Source organism: Chiloscyllium punctatum, chromosome 11 (genome assembly GCF_047496795.1).
Source record: "Chiloscyllium punctatum isolate Juve2018m chromosome 11, sChiPun1.3, whole genome shotgun sequence".
NCBI lineage: Eukaryota > Metazoa > Chordata > Chondrichthyes > Orectolobiformes > Hemiscylliidae > Chiloscyllium > Chiloscyllium punctatum.
Window position 1 is genome coordinate 15,642,947 of NC_092749.1, and position 23,881 is coordinate 15,666,827.

The window sequence follows — 23,881 nt, forward strand, 5'->3', positions numbered from 1 at the left end:
AAGGGCCTTGTAAGGAAGGACAAAGCAAGTTTACAAGGAAAATATCTTGACGTCAAGAGTTATGAGTCGAGATTATACAAATTAGGCCTGTTTTCTCTAGAATGTGGAAAGTTAAGGGGTGAGCTGATTGAAGTCTTCAAGATATTAACAAGAAAACACAGGGTAGATAAGCTATTCTCACTGGTTTGGAACTCTAGAGCTAGGGGCACAGTCTAAAAATTCAGGCCAGACTGTTCAGGAGTAATGTTAGGAAGAACTTCTACACACAAAGGGTTATAGAGGTTTGGAATTCTCTCCCACAAATGGCAACATTTGCTGGATCAGTTGTTAATTTTAATCTGAGATAGATGCATTTTTTGTTAAGCAAAGGCATTAAGGCTATGGAGAAAGTGAGGACGGCAGTTGCTGGAGATCAGAGTTAAAAAGTGTGATGTTGGAAAAGCACAGCCTGTCAGGCAGCATCCAAGGAGCAGAAGAGTCAACATTTTGAGCAGAAGGCCTTCATCAGGAATGTGGGCCAAAGGCAGGTGTATGGAGTTAGTATAAAGATCAGCCATGATCATAATGAGTGGCAGAACAGGCTCAAGGAGCTGGATGGCCTACTCCTGTTCCCATGTTCCCACATGATTACATCATTTAAAGGGTGTCTGAATGGGTATATGAATAGGAAGGATTTAGACAGAAATGGGCCAATTGCTGGCAAATGGGACTAGATTAGGTTAGGATATCTGGTTGGCGGAGTGAATTGGACCAAAGGGTCTGTTATCATGCTGTACATCTGTATGACTCTATAACCTCTCCAGCTCTCCAACTGATGTTCCTCCTTTAAGATGTTTCTTAAAATCAACATCTTGACCAAGTTGCCTGACCCAATATCTCATGAAGCTCAGTGTCATTCTTTGCTTTATGATGGTCCTATGAAGGGCAACATAGAAGTGTAAGCTGTTGTTTAACAGAAAGGACAACAGCATTCCTGGATGTGAAGTTTACAATGGTGAGGATTTTGGAATGCCAATTGAGAAAGGGGAAAAAAACCCAATAAAATGAAAAACATTGAAATACAGAAAATAGGTGCAGGAGTAGGCCATTCAGTCCTTCGAACCTGCTCCACCATTCAATATGATCATGGCTGATCATCCAACTCAGTTCCCTGTTTGCCCCATGCCTCCTTGATGCCTTTAGAATTATACCCAAAGAATTATATCTGTCTCCTTCTTGAAAACAGTCAATGTTTTGGCCTCAACAGTTTTCTGTGGCCGAGAGGTCCACAGGCTCACCCATCTCTAGGGTGGAGACATTTTTCCTCATCTCAGTCCTCAATAGCCCATCCCATGTCCTTGGACTGTAACCCTTGGTTCTGGACTCTTTCTGGCCATTGGGAACATCCTCCAAGAATTCCAAGCGATGAATAGGATCCAGACAGAACTCAAAGGTCAGGAAACAGACATCAGAACAAAAATTATTGCATTTATTTTTGGTTGTTGTACACTTTAATCACAATGTAGTTTATGAAAAATAAGTTAATTTATATGTTAGTATTAAAGTTAGTTATTCTGTTCAACAGTGGAATATTTCAATAAAGATGAGCTTGCAAATGTAAATTAATATATTGCTCAATATCCCAAGAAACAAAATTTGACATGATCAGACTTGACCATTAGCAGTAATTAATTGAGTGGATCAAATCTCCCCAAGCAACTTTTCACAAGGAACATTCTTCCTCAAAACCTTTAAGATAAAACCATAGGAGTATGATATTCCCACAGCAGCTCATTTACATGCACTTATCCTCACACACATACCCGCTCATATCCTCACACTCATCCTCACACACTTACATCCTCACACTCATCCTCACACACTTACATCCTCACACTTATCCTCACACACATACCCGCTCATATCCTCAGACTCATCCTTACACACTTACATCCTCACACTCATCCTCACACACTTACACACTCAATTAATCGCAATCATAAACTCTACTTGAGTACATTTAACATGTTAAAAAATTGGCGACTGGAGAAAAGTCTTTGAGTTAAAACATTAAACACAGAGAAGAGTTATGAATAGAGTTGCTGTAAGCAACCTTTATTGGGTTCCATCAGTGTTGCTGGCCTTACATCTCTTCACCATCGCACAGTGACCTTTGACTTTGGTCCTTTTCAAGCTGTGATCCATTTCGTTTGAATGTAATCTTTCAATAACACATTGCACTGGCTACAGATGGATTCATTACATCCTTGTCATGAGCTGCTTTGTTTTGACATGTTTGGCACTTTCAGGATGTTCTGTTCACACGGCTCTTCACACTGTTTGTGAAATAAGTTCATTGTGAGCCAACTGCATCACATTGAAATCAATTTAAAGCAAGTCATCCTCGATTCTGAGAGACTGCCAAAGAAAGAATCATCAATGGCATACTTCCAGCAGAAACAGTTCCAATTAAGTTGAGGAGGTGTAACATCTAGGTGAAAGTGAGGACTGCAGATGCTGGAGATTAGGGTCGAGAGTGTGGTGCTGGAAAAGCACAGCCAGTCAGGCAACTTCCGAGAAGCAGGTGTAACATCTGCCCAGGCCTTGTGACCAACTTCATATATACCACATGAGGGAAATTGGCCATAAGGCAGCAGGTGGAATTCAATATCAATAACATACATGTATAACATAGTGTGCTACGTAGATCATATTAATTGTATCGATAATATGGAATTGTATTCTACAATAATTCAATATAACATTACATTTGCTATAGTTTAGAAGAATGAGAGTTGATCTCACTGAAGCAAATATAAATTCATATGCAGAAAGGTTGTTTCTGTGGCTGAAGGATCTGGCTGAGGGGACACAGTCTCAGTATATGGGTCAGGCCATTTAGAGCTAATATAGGAAGGAATTTCTTCACTCAGTGGGTACTGAAAGTTTGGAATTTTTGACTCCCGAGAGCTTAGGACACTCCATCATTGAGGCTCTTGAAGACAGAGATTAATAGGTTTCTAGAGATTAAAGATACCAATGGATATGGGAATCATGTGGGAATACAGCACTGAGGTAGAAGGTCAGCCATGATCTGCTGTATGGGGCAGGAGTGATGGGCAGTTTTGTCTACACCTGCTCCTATTTACAATGAATACATTTTGGTAAAAAATAACGGCAGCAAAGATGCTTAGAATGGAACCAGGCTCAGCGACATGGGACTTTGGAGAAATTTGGGAGTTTCAGAGTTATTGGTTCACAAGACACCACAGGAAACATGTCAGAAATGAAAGGCTGTTAGGAAGGGAAGCTCATGGAATTCTAGAGTTATAGCATAAAACCCTTCCCTTCTATACACTTAATAGTAAGGTCCTGCACAGTGTTACCAAACAAAGAGACCTTGGAGTGCAGGTTCACAGTTCCTTGAAAACGGTGTCGTAGGTAGATAGGGTATTGGAGGAGATGTTTGGTATGCTTGCCTTTATTGGTCAGTGCATTGAGTATAGGAGTTGTGGCTGTCCAGGATATTGGTTAGGCCACTTTTGGAATACTGTGTGCAATTCTGGTCTGCCTCCTATCGGAAAGATGTCGTGAAACTTGAAAGGGTTCAGAACAGATTTCCAAGGATTTAACCAGGTTTGGAGGGTTTGAGCTATAGAGAGAGGCTGAACAGGCTGGGGCTATTTTCCCTGGAGTGTTGGAGGCCGAGGGGGTGATCTTACAGAAGTAAAATCCGTGAAAGGGCATGGATAGAGTGAATAGACAAGGTCTTTTACCCTGGGGCAGGGAAGTTCAAAACTGGAGGGCATAGGTTTAAGGTGAGAGGGGAACGATATAAAAGAGAACTCATACAGAGAGTGGTGAATGTATGGAATGAGCTGCCAGAGGAAGTGGTGGAGGCTGGTACAATTACAACATTTATAAAGGTATCTTGATGGGTATATGAATGGGATGAGTTTAGAGGGACATGGGTCTAGATTAATGCAGATGATCTGGTCAGCATGGACGAGTTGCACTGAAGTGTCTGTTTCCCTGCTGTACATTTCTATGAATCTAACAAATGGGATTCATACACCACACGGCTGGAAAATTTCAAAAAAGGTAGCACACCAACACCTTCTGAAGGGCATTTACAATGGGTAACAAATGTTGCTATCCCATGATGCCCAGACCCAATGAATGAGTAAGGAAAACATAGAGGTGGTGAGCAGCCTGCATTAAAACTCATGAAGATTCTATTTAATGTGTTGTGTTCGGTTTTGGATGTCACGCTATTTTACAAAGATATTGAGACTTTAGAGATGTCACTAGAGTTGTGTCCATGATGAGAAAATACAAATAAGGATAATAAAATTGGAGCTTTTTACATTAAAACAACACGCCATATGGTACAATAAAGGCAGATTGATTAAAATTGCAAAAGAATATGACAGGGTGTATAAACAGACTGTTCTTGAGAGTTGATGAGCTAGATTGAGGGTCCTTCGATAGAAGACTAGAAATTTCATGGAAACATAGGGTAATATTGCATGAGGAGGTCATTTGGCCCATCAGATCCAAGTCAGTTCTTTTAAAAAGCAATCCACTTAGCCCCAATTTCCCTGCAATGTATTTCTCCAACAAGTGTTTATCTAATTTTCTTTCGGGGGGTTAAATGGGTCTGTTACCCATTGCTCCATCAGGCTGCTCATTCTAAATTCTACTCACTCTATAGATACAAAACTCTTCCTTCTGAATCTCTGCTTCCACCACCTCCACTGGCAGTGCATTCGGACACCCAACCACACTCTGGATGAAACATTTTCCCTACACTTCTCTCCTAAACTTCCCCCTCTCACCTTGAACCTGTGCCCTCTTGTAGTTGACCTTTCCACCCTGGGAAGAAACCTCTGACTATCCACCCTCCCTATGCCTCTCATACTTTTGTAGACCGCATGCACTGCAGCTAAATCCTCATCCCAGAAGTCAGTTCAGTAAATGTCCCCTGCACCCTCTCCAAAGCCTTCAAATTTAGATGAGAGGGCAAGAGAAACTTTTTTTAAATTTAATCTATTTTTCTAACCAACCTGTTCAGAGATGTTATTACACACTGTTGGAGTGGGTGGGACTTGAACCCAGACCTCCTGGTCCAGAGTAGAGACACTACTGCACCACAAAACGGGCTTCAGAAAACTTTTTATAAGGCAAATACAAAATTCATTTCTAGTGTTTGTGGTTTAGGAAAGAAGCTATAAGTCTCTGAGCTATTAGAAGAGTCTGGATACTCTGGGATTTTTTTTCTTGGAGCCTAAGAGGTGACCTTGGAGGTTATAAAATCATGAGAGGCAGAGATAAGGTGAATAGCCAAGATCTTTTCCCAGGGTAGGGGAATCTAAAACTAGAGAGCATTGGCGTAAGATGAGAGGGACAGGATTTAAAGGGCAACATTGAAGGTACATGGAATAAGGTGCCAGAGGAAATGGTAGAGGTGGGTACAATCACAATATTTAAAAGACATTTAGACATGTAATGAATAGAAAGGGTTTAGAGAGATATGGGCCAAATGCAGGCAAATGGGACTAGTTCAGTTTAGGAAACCAAGTCAACATGGAGGAGTTGGTCTGAAGGGCCTGTTTCTGTGCTGTATACATCTACAACTCTGTGACATAGACTGGGTTGATGGAATATAGGAATGGGGAGAGGAGGCGTGATTAGCTCACATGAAGAATAAATTCTAGTATCAACTGAATGGGCCAAGTGACCTGATTTGAACTTGCAATTTCCTTGTACTCCTTGTATTAGCACACAGATGGAGACTACGAGAAGGACAAGGGCAGTACTTGCATGGGAATGTCACCAGGTTCCCTCCAAGCCACAAACCATGCTGGCTGAAAGCAATATTCACTGTCATCTAGAACCTCCTCATGAACAGCACTGTGGGTGTCCCTGTGCCATGTGAATTGCGTCAATTCAAGATGGTAGCTCACCACCACTTTTTCAAAAGCAATCAGATATAGGCAACAAGTGCTGACTCCATCAATGTTCAGATGCCATAATGTAGTAAAATAAATGCTTCACATAATTAGACCATTTGGCCAAATAGGTCCATGCTAGTGTTTATGTTCCACATGTGCCCTTTCCCACCCTCTTCATCCAATTGTATGTGGATGTCTTTGTACTCCTTTCTCCTTCCTATAGCTTTTCTAGTTTTTCTTTGGGAATCTTAAACTGTGACCATGCATTGGGCAAAGGACATTTCCTGAATTCCCTATTGGATTTAAAACTGATTAGCTCCCTAATTCTGGTCTCACCTGTAAGTAGGAACACCTCTGTGTCTACACTATCCAATACTTTCTTATAGATCTCCATCAGGCCACCCTTTAATCTTTTCTAGAAATGACCCCATTCTGATTATTCTTCCAAGATAGGTTTTTTTCCTTCCATTCAGTCACAGGATGTAGACGTCACTGGCTAGGCCAGCATTTATTGCCCATCCCTAATTGCCTAGAGGGTAGTTAAAAGTCAACCACTTTGGTGTGAGTCTGGAGTCACATGTAGGCCAGATCAGGTAAGGATGGCAGTTTCTTCCCTAAAGGGCATTAGTGAACCAGATGAGTTTTTCTTGACAATGGGTTCATGGTCATCATTAGAGATTTAATTCCAGATTATTGAATTCAAACTCCATCATTTTCCATGGTGGGGTTCAAACCCAGGTCACCAGAACATTACCTGGGTCCCTGGATTAATAGCCCAAAGATAATATCACAGGACCAACACCTCCCTTTAAAAGACCTAAAGATCTCTACTCCCACTAGCGATACACAATTGTTTTGGCTCTTTTAAAGGATGCGTTACCCATTTGTTGCCCATTCCTATTTGCCCTGGAGCAGGTGATAAATCTCTTCTTTTGAAATCGCTGAAGTCATTAAGGTATAGGAACATCCATTCTTCTGCTTGGGACAGTGTTCTGAGGTTTTGACCCAAAGACACTGAAGGAACAGTAATACATTTCCAAGTTAGGATAGTGAGTGGCTGGGAGGGAGTGGTGCTTCCCCATTTTAATATTCATGACAATACCAGCATTCTATACAGTTAAACTGGGAGAAACCACTATAATTATGCTTCTCATCACAAATACATTGATGAATGTCAAAGCACTGAATATCTCTGAGATAGATTGGCAGAGAATAGAAATCACTCAAATGTGGTATTGAATTGACGACAGCAAGTGAACACATGCCCAGGTCAAACATTACCTCTGAGGAGATCTAAATGATTGCTATACAACTGGGTCAGTGCTGTACCTTCAAAGATGCCAAAACCACCACTCACTTCAGTCCAGAGGTGCTTGTTCAACATTTACAGATAGTCACTACCAATAATACTTGCCACAAGAAGTTATGGCAATCCTGGTGTTAAATTGGGAAAGAAAGCCCTCCATAGAAACTGGCAATCTGTCCACAGCGAAAAATCTAATACTGAAGGTAAAGGTGGCGATCCTTTGATCAGATGTTCATTGGCCTGACAGCTGGATTCCCCCACCCAACCCTGTTTGGTTAGCTCAGTTGGCTGGATGGTTGGTTTGTGATAAAGCTAACAGTGTCTGTTCAATTATTGTACTGGCTGAAGTCACCATGAAGGTTCTATCTTCTCAACCTTGCCTCTGGCCTGGTTAAACTCACCATCAGTTGTCTCTCTTTAATAAGGGAGTGGGACTGTGGCAAAGTTACCTCTTCGCACCTTACAAAGGCTAGCAAACAAATTGTCTAAAGATTCCCTTAGAATTTGGTAGTTTTGTCAACTCAAAATCCTCGAGTCCTGGACTGGTTGGGAGGATTGGGATTTTAATTTCCTTGAAAGTTTGCCCAAGAACAGAAATCCCTGAGTCAGTAGTTAGCTGAAGATCAAACTATAGTATTACCGTGAAAAGGAACTCTGGTGGTTTACACCACTGGCATCACTTGGTCTTTCTGAATTAACAAAGGGTTTTGCCCCTGGAAGGCATTAAAAATTCAGAGGGCCTATAAAGGCTAGCTGACCACGTAATAATTAGTGCTACCTGAGAAAAATCATATTCCTGAGGTTTCTGGTCATTATTAGCGGCCCACCAACAGCAGCTTTGCTAAAGAAGATGCAACGTCTTAGTGAGGCAGAGTTAGGCAAGCCCTATTGTCAGTTAAGGTTGGCAGAGTAACCAGAATTATTGTTGATGAGGATGCCAAACACATTGATGGCAAGAACTCCTACAATGGTAAGGATGCCATGGAAGATGGGAGCGATGGTTGTGGCAATCTCCATTGTGATGTCCAACACCACTCGTACCACGGATTGGCCAGGAGCCAGGAGCTTGTGGTGGATGAATTGGAAGATTCCCACACATACTTCATAACCCAGTGGTTGCAATGGGGAACTTCCTCTGTTTGCAGGATTGATGATTTTACCCTGAATCAACCCTTCCACCTCTCTGAAGATTTCCTCTTCCTGATTTTCGTTCATCCCCCTGCAGTTATCAAACAGCTGGCCGACTCGCAGTTTCTTCTGCAATTGCCTCACAGTCACGTGTGTTGTTTTCCGTTCTGGTTTCATTTGCTTCATGAAGGCGAAGGAAAAGTCTCTGTTGTATCTTAGCACATCCTGCCCCTCTAATCCTGCATTATTGTTGAGACAGGGATCGTTATTCTGGTCCCGTGAGTAGGTGCAGCAAAGAGCTGTCCAGACCAGGCCAGGGACTGACACCCTGTTTTTCATTTTGGTCTTTGTGGGGTTAGCAGCGCCTGTCATGAGATACATTGACCGGCCAGACTTGTGGCATATCCTTGCCAACTTCTCGGCAACTGACTCTGCTTCCTGATACCAGTTAACATTGGCTGCATGTTCCTCAGGGACTGCGTTGGTGAGGGTACAGGTAGCTGTGGCACTCTCCTTCTCATTCAGTGCAAAGGGGTAGAGGTGACCCCTGTCATAGCCGGAGTCCTGGTAATCCTCATCCACCGCCTGTCTCTCACTGAAATCTGCACTACTGCTCCTCATCGTGCCAGGGGCGTTTTGATCATCAATCTTTAATGAATGCAAATCAACATGTTAGAAAAATGAAAACATTACTGGACACTCACTGTGATCTGACCTCCCCAGGAATCAACACAGCTGAGCAGTCAACAACTATACTGACTCTGAATTGCTCTCAAGTTCAACTGGACACAGGACAAACAATGCTGGCCTTGCCAGTGACATCCATATCCCATAAAATAATATAACGAAATAAATAGAAAAGGTTGATCTAATAGAATGGAGGAAGGTCAGTTGGCCGAACCCAAGGTCCTTCTATTTAAGCCCCAGTGCACATATCAACAACACATTATATTATTTGCATTCATGGGAAATAACTAATGTCGACATCACCCTTAGAAACTGGTGGTGAAACAGCTTCCTGAATGATTGCTGTTATAACTTAATGACTCAACAGCTCACTTCAGAGTGAATACAACATAGTCTTAATGAGATTTAAACTGAGTAACTTCCCAGGAGACTGATGGCTGAGTGGTAGTATCACTGGACTATTCATGCACAGACCCAGATAATGTTCTGAGGACCTGGGTATGAATCGCACTGCAGGTATTAGTGGAGCTTGAACTCAATTAAAGAAAGGAATCCAGAATTACAAGTCTATTGTTCACCATGAATCCATTCTCATTTGCATGGGAAAACCATCTGCTTTTACTAATGCCCTTTAAGGAGACAAATTGCCATCCTTACCTGGTCTGGCCTACATGTGACTCCTGACCCCCAGCAGTGTGATTGACTCTTACCCACCCTCCCCGGGTAATAAGGTCTGGGGCAATAAATACTGGGCTGAAAGTGTGTTGCTGGAAAAGTGCAGCAGGTCAGGCAGCATCCAAGGAGCAGGAGAATCGACGTTTCGGGCATGAGCCCTTCTTCCGTAATAAACACTGGCCCAACCAGTGAAGCCCTCAGCCTGTGAATTAATTTTGTAAAAAAGGACGTTCTGTTTTGAGGAAGGGACACTGAACTGGAAACATTAACTCTGATTTCTCTCCACAGATGCTGCCAGACCTACTGAACCTTTCCAGCAACTTCGATGTTCATTCCTGGACCTGTCGGGTTCTTATACAACAGATTAAGAACTCTACTCATTTTATTGAATCACAGAATTCCTACAGTGTGGAAGCAGGCCATTCAGCCCATTCCCAACCCAAGTATCAAGGATAACTTTCTAGTGTTTTTTTTAAGAGTGGCATGTGGTCTTTTATATCTGCCGTTGAGAACAGACAGATTTTCAATTTAACATAGAATCCCTACAATGTGGAAAGAGGCCATTCAGCCCATCAAATCCACACCAACCCACCAAAGAGCATCTCGCCCAAATCACAACTCTATCCCTGACACCCCACATTTTTACAATGGCCAGCCCAACCAGCCTGAACATCCTTGGACAGTATGGACAATTTAGCATGAACAATCCACCTAATCTGCATTTTGCTGTTCTGTGGGACGAAACCACAGCATCTGAAGGAAACCCACACTGACACAGAGAGAATGTGCAAACTCCACACAGGCAGTCACACCAAGACTGGAATCGAACCCAAGTTCCTGGCACTGTGAAGCAGCAATGCTAACTACTGAGCCACTGCATCATCTGTTCAATCTCAGGTTGTGGCTTTGCACACTTTCTCATTTGCTGGGAATGCTGTCCAGGGAATTACTCCACTCTGCATTCATAATTTCTGCTCCAAACACCTGTTAATCACACCCAATTCCTGATTAGTGTAATTTACAAACAGGTCGCTGATCCAAGATTGCAAATTCACCAAATGATCCCTTGAGACTGCCCTGTTCAAGGAACATTGAATGGTACTGGTAACTCAGACTAAGATTTCAGCTTGAGACCAAAATATTCAACAGCATTTCCCAAACCCATGACCTCTGCCATCTAGAAGGACAAGGGCAGCAGATACTTGCGGATTCCACCATCTGCAATTTTCCCTCCAAGCCACACACTATCTCGACATGGAAATATATCGCTGTTCCTTTAGTGTTGCTAGATCAAAATCCCTCCCTAACCTCATCATTATAGGTCTACCTAAAGCTCATAGGCTGCAGTGGGGTTCAGGAAAGCAGCTAACCAGTGGCTTCTCGAGGGCACTTTGGAATGGATAATAAATCTAGGCCTTACCAGCCATGCTCACTCAAATATTTTTGGTCTCATTGTGCTAAAGAATATTGCTGATAAAGAATACTTACAGACTGCAAAGGTAAAGAAAATATTATATTCAAGAAACCTCTCATTGTGGTTTCATCTGACAATGTTGCAAGAGTTGGACAGATCATATAACATTGCAATAGTGCATTCTGTGTCTTTGTAACATATGCTGCAGTTAAATGTAACCCTATACTATATTCATGTCCCATAACCAATTGAAAAATGGAACACACCATAGGTTTCGTGTCAGGATAGAGTGACTCGAGGAGATGTGAATCCAGACTCCAGACTAAATCTCACATTTTGTCGTTGTATTGATTTCCTTAAGTTTCTCTTTGTGAGCCCCAGCAGGTTTTCTTACGCTATTTTATCAAGCCCGCCACTTTAACGAACTACCTTATCCCAATGGTGCACATCTTGCTGATGCTGGCCTGAGTCTCCCACTCACCACAGCAGAAGAACTCACCACTATCTAGATCATAGAATCCCTACAGTGTGGAAATAGGCCCTTTGGCCCAACAAGTCCACACTGACCCTCCAAAAAGCAATCTACCCAGACCCATTCCCAACACTTACCCCTAATTTACACATCCCTGAACACCACGGGCAATTTAGCATGGCCAATTCACATAACCACAGGGAGAATATGTAAACTCCACACAAACAGTCACTGGACGCTGGAATTGAACCCAGGTCCCTGATACAATGAGGCAGCAGTGCTAACCACTGAGCCACCGTGCCACCCCAGGATAACCCAAGATCCCTGACAATGCTGTCTTTGAAAACTTGCCGTGCACCTGGACAAGCGCTGTCAGTCCGCAGATGCCCTGAATGGTCCCCCAGATGTGACAGATGAGGGGCACTTGGTGTGTCAATTTGCAGACAGGCATCTGGAAGATCTAGTGGATGGGGTGATGCAGACGAGGAACTTCCTCTTCCCCAGGGATGGCCAAAGGAGACCGTGGCACCAGGTCTTGCCAACCTAGTCTGAGGTTGCCGCCTTGGTCAGTGTGGTCTCAGCTATCTGGAGGAGTGTCCAGCAGTGTAAGGATAAGGTCAATGCCTGCCTTTGTTCTGCCAGGATCAGTGCTACCATCGTCTCTGCAATTTTACTGACCATCTCTGCTACTGCACCCCCTTTTCACCAAGCTCGTGCTTTACCCCTCTCACTATTGCACACAGAAGCATCCCTTACTTGCTCTCATGCACCCAATTCTCCCACTCCACTAACTCTCAACCTGCCTCTGTACTGCCTACTCACTCCCTCACAACAATACACCATCTTTCTCCACCTGCAACAGCAATAGCTGATGTTTCAGCCACTTTCCTCTCCCATAATACCTCCCTAATTCCAGGAGAAAGTGAGCCTCAATAAGGCAAAAAGAGCCAAGAAGGGTGGTGGGTGGCACTGTGACTCAGTGGTTAGCACTGTTGCCTCACAATGCCAGGGACACAGGTCCGATTCCAGCTATGGATGTCTGTGTGGAGTTTCCACATTGTCCCCTTGTCTGTGTGGATTTCCTCCAGTTTCCTCCCACTGTCCAAAGTTGTGCAGGTTAGTTGGACTCGCCATACTAAATTGCCCTGTCGTGTCCAGGCTATGGGAAATGCAAAATTACAGGAATAAGGTGAGTTGAAGGTGCTGTTGGACTGGGGTGGACAATGTTAAAAATCACATAACACCATGTTATAATCCAACAGGTTAATTTGGAAGCACTAGCTTTTGAAGCACTGCTTCTTCATCAGGTAGTTGTGGACCAGATAAGATGGGATGTTCTTCAGAGGATCAGCATTCACTTAATGTGCCGAATGGCCTGCTTGCACATTGTAGAGATTGTGTGATTAAGCTCCCCCTCTCCAATATGAGGAAAGGATAATAACCCTGACTGTCCTAAGTAGCTGACTAATCATACCCAAGCCAAGTGGTGGGCAGTAGGATAGGAAACAGCAGATTAATTGGGATAGGGCCACATTTATAGGCAGCTCACAGACTCTCATCAAGAATTTCATCGCAATGTTTGAAAATGCAACAAGATGAGTATTTGGATAGTAGCATTTTTTATTCAATCACGGGATGTCAGCATTTTTTTTGTCCAGAGGGCAGTTAAGGGTCACCTGCATTGCTGTGGCAGACTAGATAAGGATGCAGATATCCCTCCCTTAGGGACGTTAGTGTACTGGATGGGTCTTTCTGACAATCGGCAACAGTTAAGACTCGTTATCGTTAAGACTCTTCATTCTAGATTTTTGTTGAATTCAAATTCCTCCATCTACCATGGAAGGATTCAAAACCAGATAATCTAGAACTTTACCTGGGTCTCTATGTTAATAGTTTAGTAATAATGCCACTAGACCATTACTTCCCCACTACAGGAATCTGGCATGTAGAGGTATGGGGGGAACAGGTAGGTATTGGCGCTAGTTAATAAAACCAGTGCAGGCATGATGGGCCAAGTGGCTGCCTTCTGCACTATAACAATTCTATGATTCTGTGGTCTCGAAGTCAAGATTGGCCCCATCTCATTTCTCACACGATCCTTTCAGGTTTCTTGCAATAGCCAATGCTGCTCAAGCCCCTCTGTCTCAGAGCCGACAACTATGGACAGTGGCTTGGGATTCCCTGCTACACTCTCACCCCACAGCACCAGATGGACAATACCACCACTCGCAACCACGAAAACAACCTGCATTTACAGAATACTAGCTGAAGCATGTGTGCTTGTTGGAGATCTAATAGCCAAAAGATTGACACCAAGCCAAATAAGGATATGAATATCCAACAAGGAACAAGGGTAAGCCATTCGTCCCTTCTAGCCTGCTACGCCATTCAGTAAGATCATGGCTGGTCTGATATCAATTTAATTCTACATTCCTGCATACCTCCAATAATCTTTCATTGCCTTGGTAACCAAGAATCTATCGAGCTCTGCTTTAAAAACAATTCAGTGATTTTGCATCTATTGCTTGTTGAGCAAGGGAATTCCAAAGACTCTCATCTCCCTGAGACGAAAATACATTTTCTCATCTGTTTTACATGGGTGCTAGGCAAAAGTGAGGACTGCAAATGCTGGAGATCAGAGTGGTGCTGGAAAAGCACAGCAGGTCAGGCAGCATCCGAGGAGCAGGAAAATCGACGTTTCGGGCAAAAGCCCTTCATCAGGAATGAAGACAGGGAGCCTCCGGGGTGGAGAGTTAAATGGGAGGTGGGTGGGGAGAAGGTAGCCAAGTGTAGCTTCAGGGCAGAGAAGATGACCTGGGAGTTGCAGTGAGAGAGAGAGACTCACTGAGATCCTTGTAGAGAGAGAGAGGAGGAGAACTTCCTCAAGGCAGGCAATTCTTGCGAGAGGATTCGCAGTAAGGTTAAAATCAACTCGGCAAAAGTGAGGCCTGCAGATGTTGGAGGTCAGAGTCTAGATTAAAGTGGCGCTGGAAAAGCACAGCAGGTCAGGCAGCATCCAAGGAGCAGGAAAATCGACTCTTTATCTTTAAACTAAGATCTAAAGTGCAGACCAGGTGGTTTACCAGGAGTATTAAGTGTGCAGACACATTTAGAGTGCAGGGGCATTAAAGGTCATTTTAAAGTGGGGGTGGGGAGGTTTAGGGACAGAATTAGAGTCTAGGGCCAGTGTCACTGAAGGCAGAGCTTCCACTAGAAGGAGTGAAGAAAATGAAGAATATTTATAAGATATTTAGGCAGCGTGGTGGCTCAGTGGTTAGCACTGCTGCCTCACAGTGCTAGGGACCCGGGTTCGATTTTGACTTGGGTAACTGTCTGTGTGGAGTTTGCACATTCTCCCTGAGTCTGTGTGAGTTTCCTCCGGGTGCTCCAGTTTCCTCTCACAATCCAAAGATGTGCAGGTCAGGTGAATTGGTCATGCTAAATTGACCATAGTGTTCAGGGATGTGTAGGTTAGGTGCATTAGCCAGGGGGAAATATAAAGTAATAGGGAATGGATCTGGGTGGGATACTCTTCAGAGGGTCAGTGTGGACTGGTTGGGCCAAATGGCCTGTTTCCACACTGTGGGGATTCCCTCAAGATGAACGTATTTACCATAAGAAATAAGAGTAGGCTACATGGCCCATCAAGCCTGCTACACCAAAGAACAAAGAAAATTTACAGCCCAGGAACAGGCCCTTCGGTCCTCCAAGCCTGTGCTGATCCAAATCCACTGTCTAAATCTATCAACCCAATTCCAAAGGAGCTGTATCTCTCTGCTCCCACATACTCATGTATTTGTCCAGCCGCACCTTAAATGAATCTACTATGCCTGCCTCTACTATGCCTGCCTCTACTACCTCTGCTGGCAACATGTTCCATACACCTACCACCCTCTGTGTGAAGTACTTTTGTTCAATCACCAGATGGACAATACCATTCAATCAGATCATGGCTGATCTTTACATGGACTTACCCACCTGCTCACCATAACCCTAATTCCTTTACTGTTCAAAATCTATCTTTGCCTTAAAAACATTCAACAAGGTAACCTCAACTGCTCCACTGGGCAGCGAATTCCACAGATTCACAACTCTTGAGGCTATGCTCCCTAGTTGTAGTTTGACCCGCCAGTGGAAACAACTTTCCTGATGAAGGGCTGATGCCCGAAACGTCGTCTCTCCTGCTCCTCGGATGCTGCCTGACCTGCTGGGCTTTCCCAGCACCACACTCTCTCCTCTGATCTCCAGCATCTGTAGTCCTCACTTTCTCCGAGTGGAAACAACCTTGCTGTTTCTATCCTTCACGATTCTACATGTTTCTATAAGATTCCCCTCTCTTCTTAAAATTCCCATGAGTATAATCTCTCCTCATAAGCCAACCCTCTCAACCCCGGAACCAACCTGGTGAACCTCCTCTGCACCCCCTCCAGTGCCAGCACATCCCCTCTCAAGTAAGGACACCAAAACTGTACACAGTACCCTATACAGCTTAATCTTAATATAGAGTCAGGAAATTGTTCCCTCAGCCTGTACATAGATACGGATCAGAATGTCTGGCTGCAGTCTGGGCTCACAGCCATGAACTGAGCTCCTGTTGGATTATTTTGGGAGCCACAAGCAGACAAGACACCGAACCAGAATGGTGCAGCGACACTTGTGTGTCCTAAAGTTTCCCCACTTATTGTCAGTCAGTCGACACTGACGATCCCCGGAGCTCTTTTACCTGCGGCTCGTAGAACCAGGGGCTGGGTCTGTAGCCCGCACTCTGGCCCATACTGCAGGGGTATCTGTAGGCGGAGTAGACTGGGATCCTCATCCCGCTGTTGTACAGAGTGGCATAGTGGTAATGGTTCTTATACCGCTGGCAGATTCTGAACCGGCCCCGCACTGGGAATCCCTGCGGAGGTCTCTTGTTCTGGAAGAACCAGTTGCATTCCTTAAAATCCCGGACCACTTCCCCCTTCACCATCCCGGATTGAGGCAGCGCCCAGACCAGCAGTAACAGCAGACTTCCCACCTCCATCATCCGGTAGACTGGGATGTCTCTCCCTGCAAGTAAAGTGGCTGGGTTTTTTGAGGCTTCCGGCTGCTCTGGGGCACCGAGTAGAACTTCACTTCCCCTCTCCTCTTACTTCAGGAAGTTCCCCAGAGCTCGCCAGTTTTTGAGAAGCGCTGACAGTTCATTCCCCATTTCCCAGCCTTCAAATAACAAGCCCGTGACAGCGCTCCCTTACGCTGAGAACCACTCCCCCCGCCGCCCCGCCCAACACCCACCTCTGATCTCCACCTTCAATTATTGCCAAGCAAGCAATACCCATTCCTGCTAAAACGCAGGATGCTGGAGAAACTCGGCTGGTCTGGCAACATCGAGTCATAGTCATAAAGATGCACAGAATTTAAACGGACCCTTCGGTCCAACTCGTCCTGACCTAACCTAGTCCCATTTGCCAGCTATTTGACTCATATCCCTCTAAACCCTTCCTATCCATAGACCCATCCAGATGCCTTTTAAATACTGTAATTGTACCAGCCTCCACCGCTTCCTCTGGCAGCTCATTCCACACATGTACCACCCTCTGTGTGAAAAAGTTGCCCCTTAGCCCCCCCCCCCCCTTTATATCTTTCCCCTCTCACCCTAAACCTATGCCCTCTAGTTCTGGACTCCCCCACCCCAGGGAAAAGACCTTGTCTATTTATCCTATCCACACCCCTCATGATTTTATAAACCTCTGTAAAGTCACCAGCCTCCAGTGCCCAGGGAAAATATCCCCAGCCTATTCAGCCTCTCCCTATAGCTCAAATCATCCAACATCCTTGTAAATCTTTTCTGAACCCTTTCAAGTTTCACAACATCTTTCCGATAGGAAGGAGACCAGAATTGCACGCAACATTCCAAAAGTGGCCGAACCAATGTTCTGTGCAGCAGCAACATGACCTCTCAACTCCTATATTCAATACTCTGACCAATAAGGGAAAGCATACCAAACGCCTTCTTCACTATTCTATCTACCTGCAACTCTACTTTTAAGGAGCTATGAACCTGCACTCCAAGGTCTTTTTGTTCAGCAACACTCCCCAGGACCCATATGTAGAGAGATTTTATAAAGTTAGTGTTTCTAGACCAGTGAGATACCTTCATGGTAACCTCAGCTGGTGCAGGAATTGAACCCACACTGTTGATTTAATTTGATTTATTCTTGTCACTTGTACCTAGGTACAGTGGAAAATTTTGTTTTGCATGCAGCACAGATAGATCATAACATGCAACAACCATAAGGTGATTGAACAGAACAAAAAATACAAAGTTACAGCTGCAAAGACAGTGCACAAAAAGCAAGATTGACATTAGATTTGAAATTTGAGAGGTCTGTTCAGAAGTCTAATAACAGCGGGGAAGAACTGATCTTGAACCTGTTGGTGCACATGCTTTACATCTTGTGCCCTCGATGGAAGAAATTGGAGAAGATTATAACCGGGGTGGGAGGGGTCTTTGATCATGTTGGCTACTTTTCTATGGCAAAAAGAAGTGTAGGTGGAGTCAGTGGATGGAAGGTTGGTTTGCTTGATGAACTGCGCTGCGTTCACAACTCCCTGTACTTTCATACAGTCCTGGGTAGAGCAGTTACTGTACCAAGCCATGATCTATCCAGATAGAATGCATCTGTAAAAGTTGGTGAGTACCCTTAGGGACAAGCCAAATTTTCTGAATGTCCTGAGGAAGAAGAGGCGTTGTTGTGTTTTCTTGACCATTGCATCAACATAGGTCATCAAGGACAGACTGTTGGTGATAGTCATTTCTGGGACCTTGACTCTCTCCACCATCTCCACCTCAGCTCCATTGATACAGATAGAGATGTGCCTGTCTCCTTGCTTCCTAAGGTTGATGATCAGCTCTCTAGTGTCGCTGACTGTTGGCATGACTTTGCATTGAAAACCTGAAAGTGTTGGAAAAGGTTATAAGAGACAGGATTTATAATCATCTAGAGAGGAATAAGTTGATTAGGGATAGTCAACGTGGTTTTTTGAAGGCTAGGTCATGCCTCACAAACCTTATCGAGGTCTTTGAGAAGGTGACCAAATAAGTGGATGAGGGCAAAGTGGTTGATGTAGTGTATATGGATTTCAGTAAGGTGTTTGAAAAGGTTCTTATGGTAGGCTATTGCACAAAATACTGAGGCATAGGATTGAGGGTGATTTAGCAATTTGGATCAGATGTTGGCTAGCTGAAAGAAGACAGAGGGTAATGGTTAATGGGAAATGTTCATCCAGAGTTCAGTTGCTAGTGGTGTACTGAAAGGATCTGTTTTGGGGCTACTGCTGTTTGTCTTTTTTATAAATGACCGAGATGAAGGCATAGAAGGATGGGTTCGTAATTTTACGGATGACACTAAGGTCGGTAGAGTTGTGGATAGTGCTGAAGGATGTTGCAGGTTACAGAGGAACATAGATAACCGCAGAGCTGGGTTGAAAGGTGGCAAATGGAGTTTAATGCAGAAAAGTGAGAGGTGATTCACTTTGGAAGGTGCAATGGGAATTAGGAGTAATGGTAAGATTCTTGGCAGTGTAGATGAGCAGAGAGATCTCGGTATGCATGTACATAGATCCCTGAAAGTTGCCACCCAGGTTGATAGGGTTGTTAAGAAGGCACACAATGTGTTAGCTTTTATTGGTAGCGGAATTGAGTTCCAGAACCACAAGGTCATACTGCAGCTATACAAAACTCTGGTGCAGCCGCACTTGGAGTATTGCGCACAGTTCAGGTCACCGCATTTATAGGAAGGATGTGGAAGCTTTGGAGAGGGTTCAGAGGAGATTTACCAGGATGTTGCCTGGTATGGAGGGAACATCTTATGAGGAAAGGCTGAGGGACTTGAGGCTGTTTTCATTAGAGAGAAGAAGGTTGAGAGGTGACTTAATTGAGACATACAAGATTGGGTGGACAATGAGAGCCTTATTCTTTGGATGGTGACAGTGAGCACGAGAGAACACCACTTTAAATTGAGGGGTGATAGATATAGGGCAAATGTCAGAGGTAATTTCTTTACTCAGAGAGCAGTAGGGGTGTGGAACGCACTGCCTGCAACAGCAATAGACTCATCAACTTTACTGGAATACTGAAGGACAGTTGGACTTCAGATTTTTTCCACAGGTTGGCCCAACACATGGGCCACAGTGGCACAGTGGTTAGCACTGCTGCCTCACAGCATCAGAGACCGGGGTTCAATTCCCACCTCAGGCGGTGACTAACTGTGTGGAGTTTGCACATTCTCCCCATGGCTGCGTGGGTTTCCTCCGGGTGCTCCGGTTTCCTCCCACAGTCCAAAGATGTGCGGGTCAGGTGAATTGGCCAGGCTAAATTGCCTGTAGTGTTAGGTAAGGGGTAAATGTAGGGGTATGGGTGGGTTGCGCTTCGGCGGGGCGGTGTGGACTTGTTGGGCCGAAGGGCGTGTTTCCACACTGTAAGTAATCTAATCTAATGTCGAGAACATCGAGGGCCGAAGGGTCTGTACTGCGCTGTAATGTTCTCTGTTCTATGAAAGTGCATTAATGAACCAGATGGATCTTTACAACATTTGACAGTGGTCACATGATCACCATGTGGCCAGCTCTTTATTCCAGATGTTATAGGATTCAAATCTCACCACATAAATCATGCTGGAAATTGAATCTATGATCCAGACATTAATCAACCTGGGGTTCTGGATTGCTAACCCTGTGGGATTACCACCACTCAACGCCCGCTCCATAGCTCATAGTTTAAAGGATAAAAGTTGACGGGGATACCGGGGCAATTCCTCTACTCTTCTTCAAACAATGGCACGGGATCTTTTGTATCCAACTGAGTTTCGAATCTCATCCAAAAGGTGGCTTCACTGTTGGTGCCGACCTCCCCCAGGACAATCCAAGAGGGGTTATTGCGCTGGAGTGGGATTTGAACCCACAATTCACACAGTTGCGACAGTGACTGCACTTTTCTGTGAAGCATGCTGAAGTCACGAAAGGTGCTGTAGAAAAGCAAGTCCTTCCTTTCTAGTTTGCCAGTCATGAGAAATTGAAGGTCGCTTTGCGCCCAAACTGCTGTCCACGGTTCAGGGTGAGAATTCATAATTCCACCACTGGAGTGCGCTAGAACCAAAAGTAATACCAAGAGCAATTTGTCCCGAAATACCCTGACATGAACTTCTGAGAAATGAATGAGGCAGGTCTCAGAAACGGTGAAAAGTAATTGCGTAAAGTGCTTTTGCAATGTTCTGAACCTTCTTGAGCAACTGGACATACATTTACCTAAGTCTTAGCGAGACATTTCACAGAACCTTTTTGAGACAATATTCAATAACCTTGTAGACGATTACCAAAGTGGGAAGTACTTTCGGAAACAAAACTGTTAACCAGGGCTCAGTAGGTGGTAGTCTCAGTTCAGAGTCAGAAGATTGCAGGTTGATTTTTTTTATTCAAAGTATTTGGGCACAAACATCAAGGTTGTCTCGGTGATCATTTGCTGTTTGTGTCAGATTACTGTGTGAAAATTGATTTTTACATTTTTTTTTAATTGGCAAGGCCAGCAATTATTCTTCTTTCTCTGAAGTGTCCTTAAACTCAACTGGATTGAATGTGTTGGTGATATAGTGGTAATGTCAGTGTGCGAGTAATCCAGGGACCTAGGTTAAAGTTGTGGGAGAATGGGTTCAAATGCCATTGTGATCGCTGGTGAAATTTGAATTCAGTAAGTAAATGTGGAACTACAAGCCAGCCATGGTGACTGTAAAATTATCATTCATCGTTATTTTTAAAAGATCTCGTTGTCTCATGTCCTTTAGAAAAGTAAGTCTGCTCTGCTTATCTGGTTTGGCCTACATGTGATTCCAGACGCATAGCAAAATGTCATTCTTCACTGGCCTTTGGAATCGCTGAGCAAGCGTATTCAGTTAAAGGGGCAACGAGGGATGGGCGAAAAGTGCCGGCATTGTCCAAACCTCATGAAAGAAGAGCAATTGAAAACGTATTTCCTCAGTGCACAGCAGAAAATGACATGGGAGAAAATCCTAGATGGCATTAGACTGGAAAGTCAACATTCCGAAAATGAGACAACTGAACTTCCTGCTATATTAAACTCGTACATAGTATGTAAATGATTGAATTAATTAATTCAAGCTGACAAGATGTGATTCACGGACTTTAACATGAAATGTACAGAACTGTAGACCTTTCATTTTTATCTCATGTATTTAATAGACTGATATTTGATGATTAGATTCCCAACAGTATGGAAACAGGCCCTTCGGCCCATCTAGTCCATACCGACCCTCCGAAGAGTAGGCCACCCAGACCCATTCCCCCTAACTAATGCACCTTAACACTATTGACAATTTAGCATGACCAATTCACCTGATCTGCACATCTTTGTGACTATGGGAGGAAACCGGAATAAACCCATGTCGACACGGGGAGAATGTGCAAACTCCACACACACAGTCGCCCGAGGAATCGGACCCGAGTCACTGTGCCACCCCAAAAGGTGGCTTCACTGTTAGTGCAGACCTCCCGCAGGACAACGCAAGAGTGTCAGCCGGGGTTATTGTGCTGGAGTGGGATTGGATTAGATTCCCTACAGTGTGGAAACAGGCCCTTCGGCCCAACAAGTCCACACCGCCCCTACGAAGAGAAACCCATTCCCCTACCCTATATTTACCCCTGACTAACACAACGACCACTGTGGGCAATTTAGCATGGCCAATCCACCTGACCTGCACATCTTTGGACTGTGGGAGGAAACCGGAGCACCCGGAGGAAACCCACGCAGATGTGGGGAAACGAACCTGGGACCCTGGTGCTGTGAGACAGCAGTGCTAACCACTGGGCCACCGTTTGTACTATGCGCGATTATTTATGTACTGCAAAGTTCGTAACTATTCATATTTGTGTTTCAATATATTTAACTATATTATGAATCACCTGTATTACTAATTAGAAGAATAACTATCATGTGTTACCCATCAGGAGCTGGGCAACAAGATCAAATACAAGGAAGGGAACTAAACTATCTACCAGTCTATCTCCGTGTCTGTCTGTGTATCTATATATCTTTCTATCTATCTCTATCTATCTAGCTGACTGTTTATCTGTCGATTTAAAACTCACAGAGGGAGTTTATTAAGAGTATTAGTTTTCTCCAGTCTGGCCTATTTTTTTCCAGCCTTTCCTGCTGGAGTTCTTTAACCCCCCGCCCCCAGTCACTCCCTCTTGTATCAACCAACCGAGCATCATTCATTAATAAGATTTGTATCAATGCTGTTGACCGTGGGATTTGTTACAGCCCTTTTTACCTATTGATTGTGTGTTTTTGTGATATTGGGTTTGGGGTGTTGGTGTTGGAAGGGAATCCTGGGTTATCAGTTAAAGAATCAGACGCATCTTAGTGCAGATCACACTGCCTCTTGTAGATTCAGCCCAGACATCTCTTTCTGAATGTTCTGGTTGCTCATTGGATAAACCGACCCTATTGTTCATTTCCACACCCTTCATTCCACTATCAGTTGCCAATCTTTCGATCATCAAGATCTCACACTCTGAATTTCCCTCTCTAACCCTGACATCTCTCCACTTTCCTGTCCTCCTTTCACCCTCATTAAAACTCTTCATCCTATCAGACCCTGAAACACGGTGTCCCAGTGGGTGATTGTGCCTTAAGTTCTCTCAACCCCAAGATCCTGGGAGTCTCACGCTAAATCTCTCCATTTCTCTAGCACCCATTGAGTTCCTGCCTCTGAAAAGCCTCCCTCCTTGACCATGGCCGTGATCACCCATCTTTATTATGTGACTTGAAGATTCCAACTCTCTTTGGATTGTCCTAACACCCAGCCATTAAAGCTACTTACTTCCAGCAGTCCCACACAGTCAAACAGCCGATTCTCTTCCCTCCCATCTCCAACACTTTAGTAAGTAACAGGCGAGGTCGCTCAAAAAGCGCGTGATTTTTTTTTGAAAAGATTAAAAATATGCTCCTGGGCAGCTGGGTTTGCCGGACAATAAAGCCTCGAGAGTCCCCAGGGCCAATTGGGAGAGTTCGCTTCGTGGGTGTCGAATTTCTTCAATGAGACTCCATTTGACACCTGCAAAAGGCGCTATGTAAATGCAGGTCAGTGTGGCTGGCAGGGAGAAACAGCTCTATCAAAGCCGAAAGAGGAAGGGTCAACTTCTGAGGAAGGGTCACTCGACCCGAAACATTAACTCTGCTCTCTCTCTCTCCCTCTCTCAACAGATGATGC

General features: G+C 44.2%; 1 protein-coding gene across 1 annotated transcript; it reads right to left on the bottom strand.

Moving 5' to 3' along the window:
- Positions 1-1,470: 1,470 nt before the first annotated feature.
- Positions 1,471-16,813, bottom strand: LOC140482758 (endonuclease domain-containing 1 protein-like). Its single transcript, XM_072580347.1, has 2 exons — positions 16,339-16,813; positions 1,471-9,015 (listed from the first exon to the last, which is right to left on the bottom strand). Exons 1-2 carry the CDS (start codon positions 16,639-16,641, stop codon positions 8,131-8,133), a joined length of 1,188 nt encoding a protein of 395 aa, XP_072436448.1. The 5' UTR covers positions 16,642-16,813; the 3' UTR covers positions 1,471-8,130.
- Between the last annotated feature and the right edge of the window lie 7,068 nt (positions 16,814-23,881).